A 14,923-nucleotide genomic window follows, 5' to 3' on the forward strand; every position below is an offset into this window, starting at 1 on the left:
AGACCCTGGCCTCCTTACTCTCACTGTCTTTCCCATCACCCTACATGCTAGTTGGACCACAGACTCTGGCTTTGGGCAGAATTATGGAAATAGTGAGGTTTGCCTCTCTCCCTGCAAACTGATGGCTCCACATTGAGGACCTTAATACCGATCTCCGCCCAGGTCCCTCTATGGTGGCAGCCCACTGATCCCGCCAAGGGCTTATTCCTCCCATCCGGGGTTTATTCCTCTTTATATCCCTACATCTGACACAGGGCCTACAACACGTTTGAAGAATGAAAAAAAAAATAACCTTCCCCAAATGTAAATGCAACTGCAATGTCCCATCTCATTGCCATTTAGGATAGCTACTATCAAAAACAAAACAAAACAGAAAATAACAGGTGTTGGTGAGGATGCAGAGAAGTTGAAACCCTTGTGCACTGTTGGTGGGAATGTAAAATGGTGCAGCCTGCTGTGGAAGACAGTATGGTGGTTCCTCAAAATATTAAAAGTGGAATTATCATTTTTTCCAGAAATTTCACTTCTGGGCATATACTCAAAAGAACTGTACACCCTGTTCATAGCAGCATTATTCACAATAGCCAAAAGTTGTAGGCAACCCATGTAACCACTGATGGATGAATGGATAAACAAAATGTGGTATATACACACAATGGAATCTTATTCAGCCTTAAAAAGGAAAGTAATTCTGACACATGTTACAACATGGATGAACCTTCAGGACATTATGTGAAATGAAATAAGCCAGTTACAATAAGACAGATACTGTATGATTCCACTTATATAAAGTACCTAGAATGGTCAAATTCATAGAGACATGAAGTGGAATGGTGCTTGTCGGGGACTGGGGGATGGAGAAGGGGGGATTACTATTTAATGGGTATAGGGTTTCAATTTGATAAGATGAAAAGAGTTCTAGAGATGGATGGGGATGGTGGCTGCACGATAATGTGGATGTATTTAATGCCACTGAACTCTATACTCAAAATGGTTAAGATAGTAAATTTTATGCTAGGTGTATTTTACCACAATTAAAAATAATTTTAAAGAAATCTTCCCAATCAAAACATATTCTTCCTATGCCCCAATTTCTCTTGGTCCTTCACTCCATAAAACGTAAATAATAATTGGTTTTAACCCCCTAATGGTCATCGTAGTGGTGGGATTCACATATTGTGTCAGGTGCTGTGTGTGTGTGTGTGTGTTGGGTTCTAAATAAAACTCACCACACTCTATTCTACATATGCATAAAGATGACCCTCACTGTTCTAAAGCTTTCTCACAAAGGGGCATATCTAGGGATGTTAGCCAGAGAACAAATAGGGTGAAATCCTTGTTTTTTAAAAAAAACGATAAAAAAAAACGATAAAGGGCTTCCCTGGTGGCGCAGTGGTTGAGAATCTGCCTGCCAGTGCAGGGGACACGGGTTCGAGCCCTGGTCTGGGAAGATCCCACATGCCGCGGAGCAACTGGGCCCGTGAGCCACAATTACTGAGCCTGCGCGTCTGGAGCCTGTGCTCCGCAACAAGAGAGGCTGCGACAGTGAGAGGCCCGCGCACCGCGATGAAGAGTGGCCCCTGCTCTCTGCAACTAGAGAAAGCCCTCGCACAGAAACGAAGACCCAACACAGCCAAAAAAAAATAATGATAATAATAAATAAATAAAATTTAAAAAAAAAAACAAAACGATAAAGCATAGAATATCAAAGAAGGTGGGTGAGAAGCAGCTGCTTCCATTCACCCCCTGGACCTCACTGGTTCCTAGATGTCTCCCAGGTCAGCGTCCTGCTTGATCATACATGCCAGCCTAAGCCCTCGGCACTGTATCCGGATGGTCCTGACGTGAAAGTGAGAGGAACTTATCTGATCTCCCTTTGCCCTTCTTGGGACTTGCACCTCTCACAATAAATGACATGCATGCCTTCTTCCCATCTATTGCACTGTGTAAAACGCCTGCGGGTTGTAACGTTTAAGTCCAAATTCTGGTGCAGCAAGTACAGCTACAAGTAAATTCCTGCCTGGCAGAAGGATCAGTCTACGGCCACTACTTCAAGAAACACGTGAAACAAAATATTCTGGCATCTCTGAAATAACCCCTTTTTGGTCAAGGCCCTCATCATCTCTTTCTCCTGGTTTATTTCAGTTGCTTTCCAACTCCAGCCTCACTCACCCTCCCCAGGATGGCAGGGAATGCCTCACTCTAATCCCTCAGAGTTACCTAATGCCTACAGGATAAAGTTCGGGGTTAAACTTCCTAGCGTGAGGTAACAGTTCCTTTATTTGCGGTCTTGGCCTCTCCGCATTCCCTGCCCTTCCCGCTCTCAGCCACTCAGCATTACTGTTTCTTAATCCCCCGTTCTTCTTCCCACCTGCACATAGTGGCACACCCTGATCCTTCAGAGCCTGGAATGCTCGTCTCAGATGTCACCATCTGGTGAACTTCTACTCAGCTTTCAAGATCCATCTCAAAGGTCACTCCTTCTATGAAGGCTCCATGGATTGCCCTGGGAGCTCTTTCCTCAGAGACACCACTTAACTACCACAATAGACTAAAACTTCTCTGAAAGCTGGGACCCTGCCTGTTCCAAAGCAAATCTGCCCCGGACTCCAACATCAGCCAAGTCCCCGGGATGGGTTTTAAAAGTGACCCACCCTAGAGCATGGATGCTGCACCCTGGGTACTTAATGCTGGCTTGGCCCACTCTGAGCCCCTGCTCACCACTTCCCCTGTGACCCACCATTTCTTACTCCCTTGCTTTACCCAGTCTGTGCTCTTATATTGTTCAGCTACAAGCATGTCTCCCGCACTAAGTTATAAACTTTGTAGAGAGTAGGAACCACGTATCACTCCCTTCTGGATCCTCCACATTTTATGGCTTAAGACTGCACATGGCAAGAGCTAGATTTATTACATAAATAAACAGACAAATCCCCATGGCATCTGTGGGCATGACTTGGAGGAGGTAGGGGGTAGGTTGGGAGTTTTGAGAGAAACCAGAGAAACTCTAGGTGAGCTGAATGTAGCTTCCTACCTCCAGTGGAGGATGAAAATTACTTGAAACCTCTTGGGCAGTTCTCTGGGAGATGGAGAATTGGTAGGAAAAGGGAACGCAGTAAGGAGGAGATACAAGGCAAGGACACAGCATGCCATACTCAGAGGTGAAGTGGTGGCTTGCTATGGTAATAGAAGGTAGCATATATCTTCAGCAGTCTTAAAACTCAATGGCTTGAGTTAATAATAATTATAGGGGCTTCCCTGGTGGCGCAGTGGTTAAGAATCTGCCTGCCAGTGCAGGAGACACGGGTTTGAGCCTTAGTCGGGGAGGATCCCACGTGCCGCGGAGCAACTAAGCCCGTGTGCCACAACTACTGAGCCTGCGCTCTAGAGCCCACATGGCACAACTACTGAGCCCACGTGCTACAACTACGGAAGCCTGTGCACCTAGAGCCCGTGCTCTGCAACAAAGAGAAGCCACCACAATGAGAAGCCCATGCACCGCAATGAAGAGTAGCTCCCGCTCGCCGCAACTATAGAAAGCCCACGCGCAGCAACGAAGACCCAACACAGCCAAAAACAAATAAAATAATTAAAATAATAATAATTATAGTAGTGGTAGTAATAATAGTAGTAGCAGTGGTAGTAATAAAAATAATAATAATATGGAAAAGTACTCAAAATGTTAACAGCAGCTACCTCTCGGTTCTAAAATTACAACCAGTTCTGTTGTGAGTTTCCCCTCTGTTTTTCTTTAAAACTCAACTGCCATTTGCTCTGGAAACAGTATATGAATGGACATGATTTTTAAAAACTGAAATTATATTTTAAAAGCCACAATATACTTTACCTCTAGAGTCCCAGTCAATGTGTGTAATGTAACTAGAAGCACCTTTACAGATGCCAACCCTTTTGCTTGTAAGGACGTTGTAAATATCCACAAAGTTATCATGGGACGCCACAGCAAGGTATTTTCCTGTATCTATAAAGAAAAAATGAGTGGTTAACACCAAAACATTTTATGTGGGAATTTACTTCCAGGAACTTAGCATTTTTAAATGGGTTAAAGGTCAAGGAAATATTTTAAAAGGGTCCACTCTTGTAACTTTTTGTCCCAACACGTTTTAAAAAGTTTTTGCTGTCATCTTCACCTTTTGAAAATTTAATGTCAGAGATCATTTCTTTTCTGTGATGGAAGGAGACCATGTCTTCAACAGTGTCGGCATTTACAACCAGGAAACTCCCATCATTCAAGCCAACTGCTAAGGCTTTCCCATCAGGGGAGAAGGCACAGCATCTTCCACCTACAAAAGAATCCACAAAGAGCACTGTTGTGATCCGCGACTTTGCTACCAAACAAAGCAAATGAAGAGATGGGGAAATGTGCATATGTTCATGGACATGTGACTGTGTCTTTAAATTAGCACTCCTGGTGAGAAGAACTAAAACTTCATGATTTAAAACATCTCTTCCCTCCAAACCCAAGGACAATGATCATAATATTAAAAATAAGTTTTCAATTTCTTTGAGGTTTATCCATTCATTTCTTCGTATCTGAATACCTGGAGTTTTCAAAAGACAAGTAGAGTGAAGGGGGAAAAGGAATAAAGGATTAATATAACCAGTATTTCTGCTCCCAAGATGTGATACTTAAGAATGGGAGTTCTGTAATAAAATTTCTGGAAACGAATTTTTTTCATATCATGCTTTACACACAGAACTTACTTTAGAGCACCTTGGTGTTCTACTTGGTGTTCTCTAATTCTCCGATCCGTGGATTATAATCCATAATTCTAGAGGTGGAAGATTTTGTTCCTGTCTCTTCTGTCATGAGAAGAACGGAATATGGACATTCTCTCCAAGGGTGTCTACAAAACTGGGCTGAGGGGGCTACATGATCAATGCTTTCTACTGATTTGTAGGGTCACAGGGAGACATTTCCGAACAAAGAGTATGGACTCGGTGGGGGGTATATTTAATAAGAATCCTATTTAAGGATATGCCCCTCCCTGGCCCTGTTCTTCTTATTGTCAAGACTTTGGTGAGCACAGCCCTAGGATGCGACAGTCATGCAGCCTTGTGCTAAGGCATTCCGAAGTGAGCTTCCACACCCACCCCTCAGCCACTGTTCAGAGCAGGCTGAAAAGCCACGTTCACACCAATAACTTTAAATTGGCTCATTTGAAGTATAATATACCTTCCTTCCTTTCTTCATCCATTCACTTTGCAGTTATTTACCTACTACGAATCAGGCACGGCGCTAGTGCTGAAAGAACAGAAAGACCAGCCCTTGAGGAGGGACAGCAAGATTAGGTTAAGCATAAATATTTATTGTACGAATGATAAAAGGGACAGTAAAAGGGAGAGCTATTAATAATTACACCAGGACACCAGCTGTAAACTGGGTTGAATGGCCATCCTAACTCAGATGTGTTAGTTGTTCTTTTGAACTAATTTTTAACCTAGTGAATAAAGTCCATTGGCTGATATTCAAGTCACTCACAGCGAGGACTTGGTCTGTTATTTCCCCAGTACAAATTAGTGGCCAAATTATTCAGTCCTGTAGTGGGTAAGAGCATGGGCTTTGGAGTCAGACTTGGGTTTGAATCCTGGCTCCACTACTTACTAAGGCCCAGAAGTCCAGTGTGAAGACAGGCAATATGGTGGAGGAAGGCACCATCATGCAGCGGCCACAGGCGTGCTCTCTGAAGCCATGCTGCCTGAGTATGAATTCAGTTCCATCACTTACTAGCTGTGCAACTTTGGGCAAATGACTTAAGTTCTCTGTGCCGCAGCTTCCTCATTTGTAAGTGGAAATAATAAAGGCCTTACTCATTGGGTTCCCATGAAGACCAAAGGCAAAGTGCTAGCACGGTTACTGGCTCAGCAATATTAGCCACTGTCTTTACTGTCACTACTGTCTTGACACCTTTTTTCATCTTATCCCCCTAGAATACTCTCCCCATGTCTATTTATAAAAGTACCTAGCACAAATACTCTAGGGCCAGGCCCCGATCTCACCCCTTCCTGTCTTAACTTTCACAAATCCTTTGAGCCTCAGCTCTTAGGTTTCCTCCCTGATGGAGTTGTCTCTGGCAGTGGGCCTTACCCTGAGCCTCCATGATACCTTGTTTGTGCCAGAGATCTTTTGTTTGTCTGTCCTCACCCACTCTCCACCCTGCTCTGTGCCGGGAATTAGCCTGCCTGGACTCTATCAGTGGGCCTCTCACCCCCTGGCTTCTGATTCATTTGGTCAAGGGGCAGCAGGAGCAGACTGGAGGGAGGGTAACGGGGAAGGAAGGATAAAGCATGGGGAGGCTGCGGCATGCGCTCCCTTGGCTGCCTCCCTGTGGGGTCACTGCATGCCGGCTGAATCTCCGGGCTGACGATCACAGCCCCTGCCAGGCTGTCATCTCACACGGCTCTCACTTTCAAGGTTCCAGCAACTGCCCCTCCTCTTGTCCCTTCAGGCCCAGGGCTGGCAATGGTACCCGGCTGTTACTAGCTGCATCGTGCTACACCAGCCCTGGTCATTTCCTATACCCTACCCACCCCTTTATAAATAGTCCCGTTCTGAGACGCTCCTCAAGTTACCCAATTTGAATGGACCAGCCGTTGCTGGGAATCTGTTCAAATCTTGTCCGTCTCTGACACTAGAGACATGACTGTTCATCCTGGGATCCCCAGCGCCTGATATACAGAAGCTGCTCAATAAATGTTTGCTGAATTTGCACTTCTTGGTATACCTCTTAGTTCTAGTGCATATGGGTGTTCAATACATATTTATTCGTTTCTTGATATTAACTATTATTTTTAAACTGACTTTCATTTTTCAGTAATAAAATCAGTTCTGGAGACTGTTAGGTATAAAAGTAAGCAGCATTCTTTACAAGCTGATGAGTTTCAACTGACTCCCACAGTTCTAGATGAGAAGAGGAAGGACATATTGCCCCCAGGTGGCAAATGTCTGTGCAGTGCAAGGAAATAAAGAATAGAGCTGGGCACTGGTAGATCAGGCCAGCCTTCTGCAACGATTCTGCAGGTGATTAGCTATATGTGTAGCAACAAACACTAAATCCCCATCACCCAGCATATCTGGGGGCATTTAATAGGTGTGCTCGGTAAATATTAGCTGGATGAACAGATGAATGAATCCAATACTTTCGGATGTAAATACTTGTACAGATGTGTACGGGGACGTCACGTACCTTTTTTGAGTTTCCGTACTGCCAGCATACGGTGCTGGGAGGATAGTTCCCAGATCCGCAGTGTTTTATCGTCGCTCACTGTTGCGCAGACAGGCAGGCGAGGGTGAGCCGCCAGCCCCCATACTTCTCCTTCCATGTGCCCCTGTAGGGGAGGAAACGGGGCAACAAAAACCAGTTCATGCTTCTCGGCTAGCCCTTCCCGCAAGTATCCCAAACAGGTTCAAATATGAACAAACACAGTTTGAGTTTCCTGGAGCCAAAGTGATTGTACTGGATAAAGTTTTCGCTTGAACTTGAATCTAGAGCTGGGCCTGCGTGATGCTAAAGCATTCATTTGGAAAGCAAAGTAGGGACTCACATTGCTCCTAAGTTTTGTTAATATGATGCCGAACATCTTTCCATTTAGAAACATCCGAGTAAATAAGGAACTGCTCTCATTTTATCCTGTTGTTTGACATTGAATAAACACAGTATATATGCACCTTTTCATAAAACAGCTTGGTCACAATGACACAAACCACTTTCTTCCATAAAACCATATTCTAAAAAATGGAGGTACCACTTATCTCTGTCAGAGGAATTGGACAGCAATATTCTTGTTAATTAATTCTATTTCAGTTCTTTGAATGCACAGACTTGGCAGAGCAGATTAGAGAGAGCTAAATTTTCATTTCAAGTGTCCTGGGTATAGCTCAGGGTTAGCATTTATTCACAAATTGTTCTATCCAGGGAGCACAGAAAACCGAAAGGGGCTTGATAGGCATTGGACCAATTCCACATGCCGACGTCTTACCAAAAACACACTTAACTGGCTTAGAATAATAACTGAGATGAAACAGTGTTTAACGAATGAACAATCAGGGAGAAAATGAATCTGATTTTTCTAACTCATCACTCAGTAAAGCAGTGTAAAGAACAGATTAGATACGGAACAATAAAACAGACCAGATTGTTTACTGAATTTCTGCTTTTAGTGGCTAATTATAAAAAGGCTTTGCTTAGTAAAGAAGAAGGAAGACCATACACAGGCATCTGAAAGGTGTTTGTAGTTGGAACGCTTTGGGGAACAGGTGGCTCTCCAAAGAGAAACTGGAAGATTCCGGTTTAACTGGGAAGCTGTTTGAGTAAAACAGTAATTTGGCAGAAGATACAAAGTTCCCAATACAGCTGACATTCAAATATCTGAGAAGGGTGTAGATATTCGTTTTGAATTTATTAGATTTGGAGCACCCAACATCCCCAGTTTTCTAGTTTTCTTCCCTTTAGAAGCCTCCCACCCCCAAGGCCACGGTCAGAGGATGGGTCAGGTGTGAGCCCTCCCTTGTTCTCCACCAGACTGGATCTGCTTGGGGCTCTTTTACAGACTGAGTCCTTTTGCACACAGAGGACAGGGTTGTGGGGCTCTGAGACCCTTTCAAACCACTGCATCATATATTGATTTAAAATGGTATTTCTTTAATCTAATATGATTATGTACTTTAATTCCTGGATCCTATAGGAACGGACAGTGAGTGAGGCAGGCTGGAAGTCTCTTGAGTGGCACAAGGAAATGAGCTTGGGACCTTACTTTCCTCCTGACCACCCTAAAGCTAATAATAACCAGCTGCATAATTGACAGTTGATTATATTCAAAGTGTATACAATGGGGATTTTCAGAACTCACCTCCTGTCTCTTCTCTCCTCCCCCCAGCCTATTCTCTTAAAAAAAAAAAAAAAAAAAAAGCAATCTATTCCAAGTAACATTGAATTGCCGTGCTACAGAAACTGGAAAAATGGTTCTGAAATCTCCACACAGCAGGATAGTTGAGGGGCTTAACCACGCTGCCTCTACTATTCCTAAACTTTCCCTCGGCGTCCACCTCTCAGGACAGGACTGTCAGCCCCTAGAGTAAGCCCTATTCCACCGCACAGAGCACAGGGCTGGTCTTGGCAGGAGCCCAACGAGCACTGATTGAACTGAACTACTGAGTTCTACCTAGGAGGAGAGGGCAAATGATTGATAGACTGGAAGAGGAAAGAGAGATGCTGAGATAAAGGAAAAGAATGGCACACGTGTAAGGAGAGAAGATGGTCCTCCCAGCTCCACCGCCTGCCTGCCTAGTGCTTAGGGGGCCATGCCTTCTGCACTGTTTTCATGCAGTCTCCATGCTGAGGCGTGTGGAGAACAGTCTGGTGGAGTGACAAAGAAAAGGCTCTGGTACCCGACAGAGTTTGGTGTGAATCCCAGCCCTGCAGTTCTTAGCATTTGGCTGTGGGCAGTTTACTGGGTTTTGAGCCCCTCATCTATAAAACAATTACAACTAAGCAAAGCTGTCATGGAGATGAGAGAGGAATTTTGTACAACAGTATTGCCTGACACATAGTAGGTGCTCAATAAATGGCACCTGTGGTTATTTGCATTATTAGAACAACAGAAACAAATATAGTAAAGAATAGAGTTGTAGAGAATGAAAAAGTTAAAAGCCTTTATTGTCAAGTTTAAAACATATTTAAACAAAATTAGCTCAGCTATTATTTACTTTTTAAAATTTGAAAATGTAGAGTTAAAATCTTACGGTGCTATTTAAATCATATTGTAGTATAAATCTTACAACATACTTAGCAATATAGCATGTGGCAAACAGTTTAAAGTCTCAAAAATCTGAGGATTAAAAAGAAAGAAACACTGAACTTTCAATAAAATTAAATAAAAAGTCATGGTCAGAAAGAAAAAGAAATTAGCTTGGAAGGAAAACGAAGGCAAGTGCAGCTGCAGAATAAGGAAATCGCCCCTCAAGGACGCATCTCAGCACAGTTCTCAATCTGGGCTGCCTGTAGCAATCAGCTACAGAGCTTCTGAGGTTTGCTTCTAACACAGAACTTTTTTTAAAACACAGATTCTTATTCAAGATATCCAGGGTGGGACCTGAGCACATGCACTTTAAAAACCTGATCCGTGATGTGTGTGCAGACCTGCTCTCAGGTGTAGCAAATCAGAGGGCCCCTTTCAGTGGGATTTTGGGGGCTAGTCCTAATACAGCAAGGCTGCAGGCATGCATCAGGTCAGGGAAGGAGGCCTAGCTCCTCAGACCCACAGAAGTCCTAAAGCTTAGATAACCAGTGCATATTCTTTCCACTCCACCTTCTGAACCCACACCCTCATCCCTGCCCGAGCCTCTTCCATCTGTAACTATGGCCTATCCATCACCAAATTGGACAGGACTACCTCCTCACCTCCACAGACTCCCACCCCCTCAGGTGACGTGTGATCACTTCTTCGATCTTAGAGGATTCTGCTGATGTTTATTTTAATCTGATTTTACCTGCATAACATTTTGAGGGGAGAGGAAGTGTAAAGACTATGTTATATGTTTATGTGAATCAAGGCTGAGACTAGAATGATGCACAAAATCTAAGGAGACACATATATTTGGTGTATACAGAGCAAATAATTTTTATTAGTTTGACAGATTTTGACAGATCAAGAGGAAATATACCCAAGAAGCCCCACCCACACCTGGACCTGATTTAGACAATGAGATTATGGACTTTGAACAAATACTATGATGGGATAAGGCTCTTGGGGACCTTGGGAAGGGGGATGTATTTTGCATGTGGTAGGGACATGATAGTTGGTGGCCAGAGGGCAGACTGTGCTGGACAGGTGACCCTCATGATGCTCCTGGTTTTCACACTCTTGTGTAACCACCTCCCTTTGAGTGTGGTATAGCCTGTGGCTTGTTACCAACCAATAAAATATGGCAAAGGGGATGGATGTTCATGATTACACATATGTGATGATATGATTATGTTATTTAAAGTTACTTAAAGACACAGTAGTACCCGTTTTTCCTCTTTCCCTTGCTCTCTCTGAGGAAGCAAGCAGCCATGTTGGGGAACCCCATGTGACGAGGAACTATAGGCAGCCTCTGAGAGCTGAGGGTGGCCTCTGGCAAATAGCCAGCAAGAAACGGAAGCCCTCAGTCCTGCATCCCCAACGAACTGAACTCTGCCAACAACTTGAGTGACCTTGGAGCAGATCCTTCCACAGTTAAGCCTCAGATGAGACCACAGCCCTGGCCCTCATTGCAGCCTTACAAAACCTTAAACAGAGGACCCAGTTAAACTGTGTTCAGACTCCTGACCTACAGAAACCATAAGATAAGGAATGTTTTTGTTTTAAGCTGCTAAGTTTGTGACAATTTGTTATACAGCAATAGATGACTAATACAGCATTTGCCAGACCCTGAAAGTGAGTGTCTCCTTAAATTTTGCACCCTAAGTGACCCCCATTGCCTCACCCTGGTTCCAGCTCTGGTGTGAATTGTGGTTTAGGATGTGTGCAAACACAGTACCTGAATGAGCAGTGTCATTGGGCCGTTCTTATCAATTTCCAGGATCTCTCCATTTTTCGTTCCCACCAGGATATGTCCATGTCCCAAAGTGATGGCACGAACTGAAGGGTTATCTTCCAAAAGCAAGCCTGAGGAGGAAAAATTGCATTTAATACTGCAAATGTTGTATTTAATATAATAAAAAATAAAACGATTGTAATGATTATATAAATTCTGTTTTTATAGTTCCAAAGTACTAGGTACTAGGCAATTATCCTTGATATTTCTACCAGGAGCCAAGGGCTCTGAATGTGGAAGAAAAAAAGACAGTTGATTTGGTAATGGTTTTCCAAGAACTTAGTACTATCTTTTCCATCTCTATGAACAGAAAGATTTCTACTGCATACTCAGGAGTGGCACCTTTTGAGCTGGTTGACAATGCTGCTCTTTTAATGGCATAAGTCTTCAAGCATCTTTCAAACATATCATCCCAGAGTTCCACAATTCCATCCTTTCCACCTGTTACAAAACCCTGTGAAGGCACACATCAGAAGAATTATATACACATCAAAATGACAAGGTACCCACCCAGCCTCAAAAGGATTTCCCCTTGGGTAAAGAAGCTTTGTTTGTGTTTTCTTCCTAAGTATAGGAGGCTGAAAAATCTGAATGAAAACATAATATTAATATAATATTTTCTGGAAGCATCTCTCCCCTATTTCTCTAGCAGGATTAAACACTTTCTCATTGTGTGTCCATTTCACTTTCTTCAGACCATTGGTTGGAATTTGGCACCCTGAATCATGGACGGTCATTTCTGTGCCCAGTCCCCTGACTGGAATGTGGATTCTTACAGAACAGGACCAACCTCAAAGCCTGGCAGAGTTTCTGGAATCTCATATACTCCTGCTGAATGAATTGGAATTAACATCACAATTAAAAATGACTGTTAAATATTTTAAAATATTTACTTCCAGGAAAAACATCATTATTTATTACTAAGAGTAACTTAGGTATTTCATATAACAAAACTATCCTGCTATTTTGTTCAATACACAACAATTTCCACAATAATTGAAATCCAGATTAATTTTTACAAAACCTGGAAAGGAAAAAGCTTAACATATTGGGTATTTTTTGCTAGATGATGATTTTTACTCTTGTTCTAAGCTTATGATTTCTTGGCTTTATTAGTTTTCCTTTTTGGCAACTTATATATACAAACTGTTCTTTAAAAAGTTGGTTTTTTTTTTTTTTTAAAGAAAAATACTGAGTAATTCATTCTGTTTTCTCAGAAACTTCTAATGTACTTCATTTCAATGGAGTTTACAAGGAATTAATATTGTAGAAGTTTATTACATTAAATATCCTTATTTATCCTTATTATAGATTGTGAACCTGGGGACATTCACTCTCCAAATTAAATTTAAATGCAGTATATTATAATGTGATATCCCTGCCGTTTCCCATGATTTTTCAGCTTAAGTTACCAAGCAATAAAAGAGTTTAAACAAGTTATATCACATCAACTTCTGAGTCTACAAAAAACTTTGCATTCTGCTTTAATCTTTTCTAAAACTTGAAGTTTAATCAAAAACAAATTTGCTAGTGAAAAACATCTTAACCACTAAAACAACCATTGTAGTTGCACATCTAACAAGAACCTACTTCCATAGCGGGATCAGCATACTTACCTGGGAACAGGTAAATGCAAAATGAGGCTTGGCTCAATAAGGTGTATTAGGTGGCTTAGACTGTTTAGAGGTCAGAGAGCACACATAAACTGGTACCATCAGCAAACTAGCAGTGAACAAAAAATTGATATTTTCTGGCAAATTGATCGAAGAAAGTGTTTTAAGGGCACTGAAGGTAAGTGTGATCTATTTATTTTTATTTTTTTTGCCATGCCTCGAGGCATGCAGGATCTTAGTTCCCCAACCAGGGATCGAACCGTGCCCCCTGCAGTGGAAGCACCGAGTCCTAACCGCTGGACTACTGGGGAATTCCCAAGTGTGATCTTTATTTAAAACAACAACACTGCAAGGCAGGGGACAGATCAGGACAAAGATGAGCTTGAGTAGAAATACAGCTGGTGTGATGGTTAATTTTATGTGTCAACTGACTGGCCACAGGGTGCCCAGATTAAATATGATTCCTGTGTGTGTCTGTGAGGATGTTTCTCGATAAGGTCAGTATTTGAATCGCTGGATTCAGTAAACTGCCTTCCCCAATGTAGACGGACATCATCAAATTCATTGAGAGCTTGAATAGAACAAAAGGTAGAGGAAGGACAAAATCACCCTCCTTTTTCCTGTCTCACTGATTGAGCTGGGACCTCTTATCTTTTCCCACCCTCAGACTGGGATTTACACCATTGGCTCCCCTGGTTCTCAGGTCTTTGGACTTGAAGTGAATTACACCATCGGTTTTTCTGGGTCTCCAGCTTGCAGATGGCTTAAGTGGGACTTCTCAGCCTCCATAATTCCATGAGACAACTCCTTATAATAAATCTCCTTTTTGTATATGTATATGTATGTGTATATCTCTGTCTATATCTACATCCTACTGGTTCGGTTTCTCTAGAGGACCCTGACTAACACAGCCAGTGAAAAGACTTCGCTCTGACACGCTTGTTAAAACTGAGCCTGTCTACACAGGAACAAGCTCGTTATCAACATAACTTCAGGTCATACTGATGGGAGGGACAATAATCCAAACACCAGGCACTTCCAGGTCTCTGCTCATTGTGCCACCGAGGTGGAACACTATGTTGAAATATTTCTCAGGACTCTCTTGCTACTGCGTGTCTGCATTTATCCCAACACTTCTTAAGGAGTTCTTAGAAGTGACAGCCAGGAAGAAAAAGTGCGAAAATAGAAGAGAGAAGTTGCACATAAAGAAATAATTATAAACAAAAGAGAAATTTAAAGACCATTTGTGCTCCTCTCCATTCATGACAACTACTTCCTAATTCAAAGGGTACTGTTTTTACACACAGGCATCCTGTTGGTGTGGACCTTCCTAAGCCTAACTTAAACTTTTAGAAAGCTAATGAGGAAAATAGACTATACCTTATCCAATGCATACATAGCAAACACGGGCCCGTCATGAGCTTTCACTGTCTTTAGTAGGAGAACATCCTTCCAAATAAAAATATCTCCAGTAGCTGCTCCTGAGAACACCAGATCTTCCATTCGTCCATAAGAAACGCACATCATTGTTTCTAACTTTCCAACACTTCCAAAAATTCCTCTTTTAGAGGTGAAGCCCCCACCTGGAGTAGACCAAGAGTATTTATTACTTTTTGAAAAATTGACACCTTCTATGGACATTTAGAATGACTATCTTCAGTGAAAAACCCAGTGTGTCTACATTATGTGTCTACATAAAGATGTATTAAAATGG

The 14,923-nt window shown here is 42.4% G+C and overlaps 1 protein-coding gene across 13 annotated transcripts in view; it reads right to left on the reverse strand.

Annotated features, from left to right (window-relative positions):
* EML6 (EMAP like 6) overlaps positions 1–14,923 on the reverse strand; it is a 348,966-nt gene that overhangs the window by 67,297 nt on the left and 266,746 nt on the right. For all 13 annotated transcript variants that reach the window (XM_082357935.1, XM_082357934.1, XM_082357942.1 and 10 more), the window contains 6 exons: positions 14,590–14,792; positions 11,939–12,050; positions 11,540–11,667; positions 7,206–7,347; positions 4,149–4,301; positions 3,848–3,979 (listed from right to left, as the gene is read on the reverse strand). In XM_082357935.1, the coding sequence (XP_082214061.1) occupies positions 3,848–3,979; positions 4,149–4,301; positions 7,206–7,347; positions 11,540–11,667; positions 11,939–12,050; positions 14,590–14,792 (870 nt within the window). The remainder of the gene's footprint in view (positions 1–3,847; positions 3,980–4,148; positions 4,302–7,205; positions 7,348–11,539; positions 11,668–11,938; positions 12,051–14,589; positions 14,793–14,923) is intronic.

Source organism: Balaenoptera borealis (assembly GCF_965194805.1).
Source record: "Balaenoptera borealis genome assembly, chromosome: 15".
Taxonomy (NCBI): Eukaryota; Metazoa; Chordata; class Mammalia; order Artiodactyla; family Balaenopteridae; genus Balaenoptera; species Balaenoptera borealis.